Here is a 14,344-nt window from a genome sequence, read left to right on the forward strand (position 1 = left end):
TACCAATTATTTCAACCATACATTATGGTAGTCATACAGTAGATCTAGAATACATTGGTATAGGTTCAAATAAACAAAAAATTCCTGTAAGTCGGCTATTCATATGGAAGTTTAGTTGCTAATTGTTTGTGTCACATTTGGACTTGATTTTTGGGCTGTATTTATTTTTATTTAACTAGGCAAGTCAGTTAAGAACAAATTCTTATTTTCAATGACAGCCTAGGAACCGTGGGTTAACTGCCTTGTTCAGGGGCAGAACAACAGATTTTTACCTTGACAGCTCAGAGATTCAATCTTGCAACCTTTTGGTTACAAGTCCAACGCTCTAACCACTAGGCTACCTGCCGCCCCTGTATTTAAATAAAAGTAAAAATATGGTCACATTTTGTATAGGGAACACATCTTAAGGTACTATGCCCTTATTAATCCCACATAGAGACAACATACTAAGAGTCTGTTTCTTGTGAAACTTGCCCTTTATTAACTATTAGTACACCTTTATTATGGCTATAAGGTTATTATGGATTGACCAATAAATACATGACTTATAATGTTTGAATAAGAAACACTTAATTAAGGTCTACTAATAATACATAATAAATGCCTTATTAGCTATATACACACTTGCAAATTAGAAAATAGAGGCGAATAAATATACCTTTTTTAATCTTATTTGATGTATCATCATCTTATATTAATTTCATATGTTTTAACAATGTAATGTGTGTTTAAATGTGTCAATCGAATTTGCATTAATCAACACATGTGTCTATATGTACGGAGTATGCTTCATAATGTCATATTAATCTTAGAAAAATAAGTATTTGAAAGCAATATACTTTTCTGTCTGAAAATATAACGATTTTCCTCAACTGCGTTATGCACTCCAGTCAGCAGATGGCGATGTGTGTCTAGTAGTGGACTGCACTGTTCTTTTGGCTGTTTCGAAGACAACAACAGATTCCACCTCGGTAGCTTGCTGCTATCCGTCATTGCCGAAACTTTCTAAGCTTTTTAGACTATTTCGTTATACTAGTCGCTGTGTGTTTTAAATACACTTTTGTCATATCTAGTAGTTACCTCGTGATTTCATATGTTCATATTAATCAGCAACCTATAGGTGTCTGCCAGCTTATCTTCAAACTAGATTAGCACTAGCCTAGTTGCTAATGATAGCTAGCTAGTTAGCTAACATCCCCGACCATGAGCTCACTGAGCTACTTCCCCCCCTTACTAAAGAAGAGGATGTCTACTGGACAGAGAGACGCTCTCGTGAAAAAGGAGAAGGAAGAGGAGGCTGTCACAGTAAAAACATTTTTTGAAGAATTTACAATGAAAGAAGAGGAAGAAGCTTTCAGAGTGAAAGAGGAGGAAGAGAATGAGGAGGATGCAGTGGTTGGCGTGAAAGAGGAGGGTGAGATGACTGTCTCATTGAAAGAAGAGGAGGAGGGTGACAAAGAGGAGACTGGAGATCTTAACACCAGTGAGTACAGTCTTAAAACGGGTAGAGTATTAAACTGATGTGGGATTTTAAAGTGGCATTCCGTTGAAGTTCTAGACTTGATTATGTTGTTCTGTACTGTAGGAATTGTTAAATCCACACTCTTGTGCATTTTGCTATTTGCCTCATGACTCCACTTACTTTGTTGACTATGAACTTTCTTGTTTACCCTACCGTGGGACAGACTATGTTCGTTCCCACACTCGGGACTCTGACTCTCAATTGGTTACACAGACTTTTAGCCCCCCATCCTACTCTAACCACCTCTCGCTGGCTTTGGATTCATGTTACCTGATGAAATTGCTGTCTAATATGATCCTAATGCACATTCAAATGTCATAAATCAACACTACAGAGCTCTCCCTGTCCTCTGCCGTGCCTTGATTGTATTACTGTGCATGTACACCCTGGCCCGTCTACTGTTGCTAGCCCAATTCTGACTTGTGCTCTGATATGTTTCACTGATTTCTGCTCTCGTAAAAGCCTGGGTTTTCTGCACATTAACACTAGAAGCTTATTACCTAAAATGTATAAATTGGAAGTGTGGGTTCACAGCTCCAAACCAGATGTGTTGGTCGTTACTGAGACGTGGTTAAGAAAGAGTGTTTTGAATACTGATGTTAACCTTTCTGGCTATAACCTTTTTCTGCAAGACAGATCTTCCAAAGGAGGGAAGTGGCAATCTTTACCCAGGATCACCTAGAGTGCTCGGTTGTCTCCACCAAGTCTGTCCCCAAACAATTTGGTTTTAAGTATTAAACTTTCAAATAGCTCATTGTTGACTGTTTCGGGTGTTATCGTCCTCAATCAACACCGGTCTGTACCCCACCTGCTCTAATCTCTCTCCTGGCCCCTTACACTAAGTCTGAATTTGTCCTGCTAGGTGACCTAAACTGGGACATGCTTAAACCACCTGACCAAGTCCTAAAGCAATGGGACTCCCTAAATCTCAGATTATTACCAATCCTACAAGGTATGACTCCAAACACCCAGAAAAGGCTACTCTCCTCGATGGCTCCTCGAAAGGCTCGGCAAACGGAAACTCAGGCTGACTGGCTCTCATTCAGGAAAATGAGAAATAAGTGCGCTCAGGCTATCCGGAAGGCCAAAGTGAGTTACTTTAAGGAGCAGTTCTCTCTCTCTGGGTTTTACCCCAAGAAATCCTGGAAAACAGTTAGATCTGGAGAATAAACCCTCCTCACAGCGGCCCATGTCCCTGAAAGTTGATGTGGTTGTTACTGACAAGAAGCACATGGCTGAACTCTTTAATCACCACTTCATTAAGTCAGGATTCCTATTTGACCCAGCCATGCCTCCTTGCCCGTCCAACATTTCTTAATCTCCCACCCCTTCTAGTGCGACTAGCCCCGATGCTCCTCCCTTTTTTCCCCCTGCCCCGCTTCAACGTTTCTCCCTGCAGACAGTTACTGAGTCCGAGGTGCAAAAGGAGCTCGTTAAACTTGACCCTAAAAAAACATCTGGGTCAGATTAAACTTTCTTCTTTAAGGTTGCTGCCACTATAATCACCAAGCCTATTTCTGACCTTTTTAACCTGTCTCTCCTCTCTGGGGAGGTTCCCATTGCTTGGAAGGCAGCCACGGTTAGTCCTTTATTTAAAGCAGGAGATCAAGCTGATCCTGTTATAGGCCTATTTCTATTTTGCCCTGTTTATCAAAAGTGTTGGAAAAACTTGTCAATAATAAACTGACTGACTTTCTTGATGTCTATAGTATTCTCTCTGGTATGCAATTTTTCTCGTAAAAAAGCGATAATATTCCGACCGGCAAAGCGTGTTTACGTTCAAAGAGAGAGAAAATAAAAGCATGGGATCCCCTTGTGCACGAGCCTCAGTCTGATGGTACTCTGACCGGCCACTATCCAAACGCGCTAATGTTTTTCAGCCAGAGGCTGGAATTACATCATTCAGCTTTTTCCCGGGTTCTGAGAGCCTATGGGAGCCGTAGGAAGTGTCACGTTACAGCAAAGATCCTCAGTTTTCAATAAACAGAGCCAAGAAGAACAAGAACTTGTCAGACAGGCCACTTCCTGTAAGGAATCTTCTCAGGTTTTTGCCTGCCATATGAGTTCTGTTATACTCACAGACACCATTCAAACAGTTTTAGAAACTTTAGGGTGTTTTCTATCCAAAGCCAATAATTATATGCATATTCTAGTTACTGGGCAGGAGTAGTAACCAGATTAAATCGGGTACGTTTTTTATCCGGCCGTGCAAATACTGCCCCCTATCCCCAACAGGTTAACGGTCCTCAATGATGTCACCATTGCCCTTGATTCTAAGCAATGTTGTGCTGCTATTTTTATTGACTTGGCCAAAGCATTTGATACGGTAGACCATTCCATTCTTGTGGGCTGGCTAAGGACTATTGGTGTCTCTGGTATGCTAACGACCTCTCTCAAAGAGTGTATAAAGCCAGAACATCTGCTGACTCATCCACTGCCTGTCACCAAGGGTGTACCTCAAGGCTCGATCCTAGGCCCCACGCTCTTCTTAATTTACATCGACAACATAGCTCAGGCAGTAGGAAGCTCTCTCATCCATTTATATACAGATGATACAGTCTTATACTCAACTGGCCACCCCCGGATTTTGTTTTAAATGCTCTACAACAAAGCTTTCTTAGTGTCCAACAAGCTTTCTCTGCCCTTAACCTTGTTCTGAACACCTCCAAAACAAAGGTAATGGGGTTTGGTAAGAAGAATGCCTTTCTCCCCAAAGGTGTGATTACTACCACTGAGGGTTTAGAGCTTGAGGTAGTCAACTCATACAAGTACTTAGGAGTATGGCTGATGGTACACTGTCCTTCTCTCAGCACATATCAAAGCTGCAGGCTAGAGTTAAATCTAGACTTGGTTTCCTCTATCGTAATCACTCCTCTTTCACCCCAGCTGCCAAACTAACCCTGATTCAGATGACCATCCTACCCATGCTAGATTACGGACACGTAATTTATAGATCGGCAGGTTAGATGCGGCTAGATGTTCTTTACCATTCGGCCATCAGATTTGCCACCTATGCTTCTTATAGGATATATCACTGTACTCTATACTCTTCTGTGAACTGGTCATCTCTGTATACCCGTCGCAAGACCCACTGATTGATGCTTATTTATAAAACTCTCTTAGGCCTCACTCCCCCCTGTCTGAGATATCTACTGCAGCCCTCATCCTCCACATACAACATCAACGGAGAAAGCTGAACCTTTCTTTCCATCCTATCATGCTCCAACGACGCACCTAGTGAAAGTTCTAGCCTAAAATAAATGTGAGATAATGTCGAGATGCTTTTTATAGTGGAGATCAAGTTTATAAATTGCCTGGTTGGGTTGATGAGACAGTGGATTGTGCAGTCAGATGGAACAGAGTAAATAAGCGTTTTAACATCAGATTTAGCCGGTGGTAATTTGTGGAATAGACACCGGCTGGAATACGGATTTAACCAATCAGCATTAGACCCATCCGTTGTATAATATGTCATAACAGCTGACATAACTTGCCATAAACTTATATGGTCGTAACACATATAGACCTGATGTGACATACAGTATATTGCGTTATTTTATGGCTGGTTATGACACCTACATAAGAGTGTCACAACCCACAAAACCTACCACACAAGGCAAAACATTCCATTACACCATACCCTACATGAGTCAACAGTATGTTTATGTTATATATATATACAAATTTAAAACAAATGTACCATACTAAATTAACATTGTAATTGCTCACATATTGATGTAGGACAAGACACCCTCTTTTTGACTGATGATTGACATAAGGGCATGTATGTAATAGGCCTATCTGGCTTATATGAGTCTGACGGTCATAATGCTTCTTGTCAGTGTATTTTCTTCATCCAAGTAAAGTGGCACAGGACGGTCACCATATTTCATGACAGTGTCATACTTTATTTTCTACAAGTTGTTTAAAATATGAAGAAAAAAGTGTGATTAAAGAATTCATTACAACAAAAAAGGATTTAACAAACTTTCAAATGAAATGAAACTTCTTGGCAGAAACGTTGACACTTAATTTATGACCGGAGATAATCCGTTCTGCCAGTCACATTCTGTTAAAAGTCCCCAAAGCACACGCATCCCTTGGTCGCTCGTCTTTTCAGTTCGCTGCAGCTTGCGACTGGAACGAGCTGCAACAAACACTCAAACTTGACAGTTCTATCTCAATCTCTTCATTCAAGGACATAATCATGGACACACTTACTGACAGTTGTGGCAGCTTTGCGTGATGTATTGTTGTCTCTACCTTCTTTCCCTTTGTGCTGTTGTCTGTGCCCAACAATGTTTGTACCCCATGTTGTGCTGCTACCATGTTGTGCTGCTACCATGTTGTGCTGCTGCCGTGTTGTGTTGCTACTGTCATGACATGGCCCTTTCTGGGTGTAGAACGCCCACTCTCTCTCTTACACCCGGGTTCTGTTATCTCCGGTCATAAATTCCTGGTGGAGACTCTCCCCCCTGGTCATGCAGAAATTGAGAGCACAGAGAGAGAACAATGGACTTCAATTGGAGACGCCTAAATCCACAAAATGGGAGAATGAAAGAAAAAAAATTCTGCTTATGAGAATGTGGGAATAGTCCGTGGACACTTAAGGGACAGTTGTGACGAGTGTGTTTCATTTGGTGATCTCATGAAGTACAGGAAACACACATAAGTGTACATTTCCCAGCTGTTATGTTTACATCTAAATATTGTGAAAAGTATGTGATTAAGCATGAAACTATTTGTGAAAAGATGTAATGTGCTATTAACTGTCTAAATGAGAGTATGGATTTTCATATAAAGATGAACTAGTCAGTGGCCACACCCCCGTGAGCCCAGACATCACATTTGGCGTCATGGACCGCCCTTTTCTACCATTACATATAAAACACACTCCTGATGAAATTCACTTAAGACTAAGCAAACCCCAGCGTGAGCTGTGGTGGCGAATAGTTAAGATGAAGCAAACCCCAGCGTGAGCTGAGGTTGCAAATGGTTGACTTTCTGAGACCAAAACATGCCGGGTGATGCTGGTGTGTGTGAAGTGTTTGAAACTACAACTCTACCAAAGGACAAGACTAATCCACGTGGAGCATTGGCTACACGGCTGGAAATGATTAAACTCTGAGACTATCGATCCCTACAGAATAAGAGCAAATCTTAGACACAAATTACTAGTCTGCAGCTATAAATTATGTAAACCGAGGACGAGAATACAGACAACCGCCGAAACATCTATCTATGAGGACATTTCTGAATGGTACTCTGAAGTATTCATTCTAACCACAAAGTACTTTGATCCTCAGGGAAACGCAACGAGAGAGACTCTGAACTCTCCAGCAGATGGCCCGTAATTCCAACAGAGAAGACAACAATATCTACAGTTGAAGTCGGAAATTTACCTACACTTAGGTTGGAGTCATTAAAACTCGTTTTTCAACCACTCCACAAATTTCTTGTTAACAAACTATAGTTTTGGCAAGTTGGTTAGGACATCTACCGTGTGCATTACACAACATTTTTTCCAACGTTTGTTTATAGACAGATTATTTCACTTACAATTCACTGTATCACAATTCCAGTGGGTCAGAAGTTTACATACACTAAGTTGACTGTGCCTTTAAACAGCTTGGAAAATTCCAGGAAATGATGTCATGGCTTTAGAAGCTTCTGATAGGCTAATTGACATCATTTGAGTTAATTGGAGGTGTACCTGTGGATGTATTTCAAGGCCTACCTTCAAACTCAGTGCCTCTTTGCTTGACATCATGGGAAAATCAAAAGAAATCAGCCAAGACCTCAGAAAAAAAATTGTAGACCTCCACAAGTCTGGTTCATCCTAGTGAGCAATTTCCAAACGCCTGAATGTACCACGTTCATCTGTACAAACAATAGTATGCAAGTATAAATACCATGGGACAATGCAGCTGTCATACCGCTCAGGAAGGAGACGCGTTCTGTCTCCTAGAGATGAACATATTTTGGTGCGAAAAGTGCAAATCAATCCCAGAACAGCAGCAAAGGACCTTGTGAAGATGCTGGAGGAAACAGGTACAAAAGTATCCACAGTAAAACGAGTCCTATATCGACATAACCTGAAAGGGCGCTCAGCAAGGAAGAAGCCACTGCTCCAAAACCGCCATAAAAAAGCCAGACTACGGTTTACAACTGCACATGGGGACAAAGATCGTACATTTTGGAGAAATGTCCTCTGGTCTGATGAAACAAAAATAGAACTGTTTGGCCATAATGACCATTGTTATGTTTGGAGGAAAAAGGGCGAGGCTTACAAGTTGAAGAACACCATCCCACCATGATGCACGAGGGTGGCAGCATCATGTTGTGGGCGTGCTTTGCTGCAGGAGGAACTGGTGCACTTCACAAAATAGATGGCATCATGAGGTAGGAAAATTATGTGGATACATTGAAGCAACATCTCAAGACGTCATTCAGGAAGTTAAAGCTAGGTGCGAATGGGTCTTCCAAATGGACAATGACCCCAAGCATACTTCCAAAGTTTTGGAAAAATGGCTTAAGGACAACAAAGTCAAGGTATTCGAGTGGCCATCACAAAGCCCTAACTTCAAGCCTATAGAAAATTTGTGGGCAGAACTGAAAAAGCGTGTGCGAGCAAGGAGGCCTACAAACCTGACTCAGTTACACCAGCTCTGTCAGGAGGAATGGGCCAAAATTCACCTAAATTATTGTGGGAAGCTTGTGGAAGGCTACCTGAAACATTTGACCCAAGTTAAACAATTTAAAGGCAATGCTACCAAAAACTAATTGAGTGTATGTAAACTTCTGACCCACTGGAAATGTGATGAAAGAAATAAAATCTGAAATAAATCATTCTCTCTACTATTATTCTGACATTTCACATTCTTAAAATAAAGTGGTGATCCTAACTGACCTAAGACATGGAATTTTTACTTAAATTAAATATCAGGATTTGTGAAAAACTGAGTTTAAATATATTTGGCTAAGGTGTATGTAAACTTCCGATTTCAACTGTAAATATATACTTGCAATTATTTTTGAATGAGGATTAGCATTTCAATGTGTATAATTATAGACTGTATGTAAAGAATCCATTTGTCTTTCCTGCTCTTTGTCATTCCCACCCCTTTCCCCTTGTCCACCAAGCACTCATATCGGTTTAGCCCACTAGGGTCTCTTTTAGAGGTCAACCGATTAATCGGAATGACCGATTATTTAGGACCGATTTCACGTTTTTATAACAATCGGAAATCGGTATTTTTGGACACCGATTTGGTCGATTTTAACAATTTCTTTTTTTTTTTTTTAGACCTTTATTTAACTAGGCAAGTCAGTTAAGAACACATTCTTATTTTCAATGACGGCCTAGGAACGGTGGGTTAACTGCCTTGTTCAGGGGCAGAACGACAGATTTTTACCTTGTCAGTTCAGGGATTCAATCTTGCAACCTTACGGTTAACTAGTCCAACGCTCTAACCACCTGCTTTACATTGCACTCCACGAGGAGCCTGCCTGTTACGCGAATGCAGTAAGAAGCCAAGGTAAGTTGCTAGCTAGCATTAAACTTATCTTATAAAAAACAATCAATCAATCATAATCACTAGTTAACTACACATGGTTGATGATATTACTAGTTTATCTAGCCTGTCCTGCGTTGCATTTAATCGCTTAGGTACACGTTGCTCCAACCATAAACATCAATGCCTTTCTTAAAATCAATACACAAGTATATATTTTTAAACCTGCATATTTAGTTAATATTGCCTGCTAACATGAATTTCTTTTTTCACTTCTCTTGCGAACAGAGTCAGGGTATATGCAGCAGTTTGGGCCTCCTGGCTTGTTGCGAACTGTGAAGACTATTTCTTCCTAACAAAGACAGCCGACTTCGCCAAACGGGGGATGATTTAACAAAAGCGCATTTGCGAAAAAAGCACAATCGTTGCACGAATGTACCTAACCATAAACATCAATGCCTTTCTTAAAATCAATACACAGAAGTATATTTTTTAAAGCTGCATATTTAGCTAAAAGAAATCCAGGTTAGCATGCAATATTAACCAGGTGAAATTGTGTCATTTTGCATTCAATGCACTCAGTCAGAGTATATGCAACAGTTTGGGCCGCCTGGCTCGTTGCGAACTAATTTGCCAGAATGGTACAAAATTATGACATAACATTGAAGGTTGTGCAATGTAACAGGAATAACGTTTTGTTTTCGAGATGATAGTTTCCGGATTCGACCATATTAATGACCTAAGGCTCGTTTTTCTGCGTGTTATTATGTTATAATTAAGTGTATGATTTGATAGAGCAGTCTGACTGAGCGATGGTAGGCAGCAGCAGGCTCGTAAGCATTCATTCAAACAGCCCTTCGCAATGCATTGCGCTGTTTATGACTTCAAGCCTGTCAACTCCCAAGATGAGGCTGGTGTAACCGATGTGAAATGGCTAGCTAGTTAGCCAGGTGCACGCTAATAGCGTTTGAAACGTCACTCGCTCTGAGACTTGGAGTAGTTGTTCCCCTTGCTCTTCATGGGTAACGCTGCTTCGAGGGTGGCTGTTGTCGATGTGTTCCTAGTTCGAGCCCAGGTAGGAGCGAGGAGAGGGACGGAAGCTATACTGTTACACTGGCAATACTAAAGTGCCTATAAGAACATCCAATAGTCAAAGGTATATGAAATACAAATCGTATAGAGAGAAATAGTCCTATAATAACTATAACCTAAAACATCTTACCTGGGAATATTGAAGACTCATGTTAAAAGGAACCACCAGCCTTCATATGTTCTGAGCAAGGAACTTAAACGTTAGTTTTTTTACATGGCACATATTGCACTTTTTTTGCATTATTTAAACCAAATTGAACATGTTTCATTATTTATTTGAGGCTAAATTGATTTTATTGAGTTATTAAGTTAAAATAAGTGTTCCTTCAGTATTGTTGTAATTGTCATTATTACAAATAAATAAAAAAAATATATCGGCCGACTTAATCGGTGTCTGCTTTTTTTGGGTCCTCCAATAACCGGTATCGGCGTTGAAAAATCATAATCGGTCAACCTCTAGTCTCTTTCCTATCATTGTTAGTAACCAATATCTTTGTTATTTGTTTATGTTTTTCTGTGATTAGTTAGTTAGTTAGTTAGTAAATAAATAGTTGAGCCAGTTGATTCATAGCAGACACTGGGTTCGTGCAGATAACCAACAATTTATGATGTTCAGATGAGACTGACGAAGGTAATAATAATAATTCATTAATAGAAGACTAATTGGTCAGATATTAAAATATCTGAAGTTATATTCGGAAAATTATAGCTTTGTAATCTTAACATTTTCCGTGGTGCCCCGACTTCCTAGTTAATAAAATGTACATGATTAGTTTAGTCACGTAATGATAATTACAGAGATTTGATAAAGTAAGTCTTCACATATAATGATACGAAAGACATGACACTGTCATGTTGTGTTGCTACCATGCTGTGTTGTCATGTGTTGCTGCCATGCTATGTTGTAGTCTTAGGTATCGCTTTTTGTAGTGTTGTCTCTCTTGTTGTGATGTGTGTTTTGTCCTATATTTTTATTTCATTTATTTTTGTTTTTAATCCCAGCCCCCATCCCCGCAGGAGGCCTTTTGCTTTTTGGTAGGCCGTCATTGTAAATAAGAATTTGTTCTTAACTGACTTGTCTAGTTAAATAAAGTTTAAATAAAAACATAAACGTAAATAAGATGTTTAGCCTATACCATCAGAGGGCTACCAACAAAATATTAACAATGGATCAAATGCATCCTATGCCATTGATTTAAATATTGTAGTTCTCAATATCCATTTCTGCTCAGCCTAAATACATGACATTTCATGAGAGAACGATTAGATTTGAAGCTCTACATCTTTTGTTTTTGAAATCTCAATGGTGTTGATGGCCACCAAGTAAAAAAAAATAAAAAATGAACCTAAATGTTCTATCATGTGGAGTTTCATTCAGGTCTCGCTGTTTAACTGAATTCTCTGTTTGTCTTTGGCAGGAGAGAGACCAGACTCTCGCTCTGAGAGTGGGAAGAGTCCGTCAGAGGAACCAGACGTAAAGAAGCCCAAACCAGCCAAACCACATCAATGCTCCCACTGCGGAAATAGTTTTACTTGTTTAGTGGACCTGAAAAGGCATAAGAGTATACACACAGGAGAAAAGCTTTACCACTGCTCTCAGTGTGGAAAGAGCTTTTCAACATCACAGTCATTACAATTGCACCAGAGAGTACACACAGGTGCAAAACCTTACCACTGCTCTGACTGTGGGATGACGTTTGCGCTGTCAGGTAATTTGAAAAGACACCAACTGGCACACACAGGAAAGAAGTCTTACAGATGTGATCAATGTGGGAAGAGTTTTACTACATTCAACTCACTGTTAAACCATCAGCGAATACACACTGGAGAGAAACCTTACCACTGCTCCGTCTGTGGGAAGAGTTTTAATCAGCCAAGCAACCTGAAATCACATCAGCGGAGACACTCAGGACAGAAGCTTCACCACTGCTCAGATTGTGGAATGAATTTTACTACTTCTGGGGAATTAAAAATTCACCAGCGAACACACACAGGAGAGAAACCTTACAGCTGCTCTGACTGTGGGAAGAGTTTTGCTAGATTAGATGGATTGATGGTACATCAGAGAATACACAGAGCAGAGAAACCTTTTATCTGTGATCAATGTGGAAAGACATTCACTCAGTCAGCACATCAGGCTATACACAAGAGAATACACACAGGGGAGAAGCCTTACCACTGCTCAGACTGCGGGATGAACTTTACTAACTCGAGCCACCTGGCAGCACATCAGAGAATACATACAGGAGAGAAGCCTTATGGCTGTGATAAATGTGGGAAGAGATTTGTTCAGTCAGGATCCCTGGTTAAACACAAGCAAACCCACACTGGAGAGAGGCCTTTCCATTGCTCTGAATGTGGGAAGTGTTTCATTAGGTTGTCGCATTTAAAATTGCACCAAAGGATACACACAGGAGAGAAGCCTTACCACTGCTCTGACTGTGGGATGAATTTTACTCAGGCAAGCAACCTAAACAGGCACCAGCGAACACACACAGGAGAGAAGCCTTACTACTGTTCTGACTGTGGGATGTGCTTTACTTTCTCAAAAACCCTGACCATACACCAGAGAACACACACAGGAGAGAAGCCATATCACTGTTCTGACTGCGGGAAGCGATTCACTCAGTCAGGAACCCTGGTAAAACATAAGAGAATACACACTGGAGAAAAGCCTTACCACTGCTCAGACTGTGGAATGAGCTGTACTTCTTCCAAAGATTTAATAGTTCACCAACGAATACACACCGGAGAGAAGCCTTATGGTTGTGATCAGTGTGGGAAGAGATTCACTCAGTCAGGAACCCTGGTTAAGCACAAGAGAATACACTCAGGAGAGAAGCCTTACCACTGCTCTGACTGCGGGAAGGGATTTGCTCAATCTCAGCAGCTGAAATCACATCAGCGAACGCACACTGGAGAAAAGCCTTATTGTTGTGATCAGTGTGGGAAGAGATTCACCCAGTCAAAAAGCCTGGCTGAACACAAGAGAAAACACAACACTTGTGGGTAACCTTCCCACTTTTGTTAGCTCAAGCAAGTTGATGGTAGACCAACAGACACACATAGGAGAGAAGCCGTGCCTTGCTGTGACTGGTGGGAGTTTTGTTACCTTAAGCTTTGTTAAAGTGTGTCAGTGTGGCCTTAATCGATATGATCTAATGCAGGGTTAACAAGGTGCCAGCCCTCTCAAAACTTGTCAGCCTTTAAGAGTTACAATATATTGCACATTGGGTAATGAACTGTACATGTACAGAAGTTTACATACACTCAATTAGTATTTGGTAGCATTGCCTTTAAATTGTTTAACTTGGTTCAAACGTTTCAGGTAGCCTTCCACAAGCTTCCCACAATAATTTGGGTGAATTTTGGCCTATTCCTCCTGACAGAGCTGGTGTAACTGAGTCAGGTTTGTTGGCCTCCTTGCTTGCACATGCTTTTTCAGTTCTGCCTACAACTTTTTAATGGGATTGAGGTCAGGGCTTTGTGATGGCCACTCCAATACCTTGACTGTGTTGTCCTTAAGCCATTTTGCCACAACTTTGGAACTATGCTTGGGGTCATTGTCCATTTGGAAGACCCATTTGCGACCAAGCTTTAACTTCCTGACTGATGTCTTGAGATGTTGCTTCAATATATCCACATCATTTTCCTACCTCATGATGCTATCCATTTTGTGAAGTGCAGCAGTCCCTCCTGCAGAAAAGCACCCCCACAACATGATGCTGCCACCCCCGTACTTTACGGTTGGGATGGTGTTCTTCAGCTCGAGAGGACTTTTCTCCAAAAAGTACGATCTTTGTCCCCATGTGCAGTTGCAAACCTTAGTCTGGCTTTTCTATGGCGGTTTTGGAGCAGTGGCCTTTCAGGTTATGTCGATATAGGACTCGTTTTACTGTGGATATAGATACTTTTGTACCCGTTTCCTCCAGCATCTTCACAAGGTCCTTTGCTGTTGTTCTGGGATTGATTTGCACTTTTCGCACCAAAGTACGTTCATCTCTAGGAGACAGAACGCATCTCCTTCCTGAGCATTATGATGGCTGCGTGGTCCCATGGTATTTATACCTGCGTACTATTGTTTGTACAGATGAATGTGGTACCTTCAGGCATTTGGAAATTGCTCCCAAGGATGAACCAGACTTTTGGTGATCTACAATTTTTTTTTCTGAGGTCTTGGCTGATTTCTTTTGATTTTTCCCATGATGTCAAGCAA

The 14,344-nt window shown here is 40.8% G+C and overlaps 1 protein-coding gene across 1 annotated transcript; it reads left to right on the forward strand.

Annotated features, from left to right (window-relative positions):
• Positions 1-927: 927 nt before the first annotated feature.
• Positions 928-13,465, forward strand: LOC115208474 (gastrula zinc finger protein XlCGF26.1-like). Its single transcript, XM_029776555.1, has 2 exons — positions 928-1,483; positions 11,547-13,465. Exons 1-2 carry the CDS (start codon positions 1,204-1,206, stop codon positions 13,139-13,141), a joined length of 1,875 nt encoding a protein of 624 aa, XP_029632415.1. The 5' UTR covers positions 928-1,203; the 3' UTR covers positions 13,142-13,465.
• The last annotated feature ends 879 nt before the right edge of the window (positions 13,466-14,344 follow it).

This window comes from Salmo trutta, chromosome 14 (genome assembly GCF_901001165.1).
Source record: "Salmo trutta chromosome 14, fSalTru1.1, whole genome shotgun sequence".
NCBI classification, from domain to species: domain Eukaryota; kingdom Metazoa; phylum Chordata; class Actinopteri; order Salmoniformes; family Salmonidae; genus Salmo; species Salmo trutta.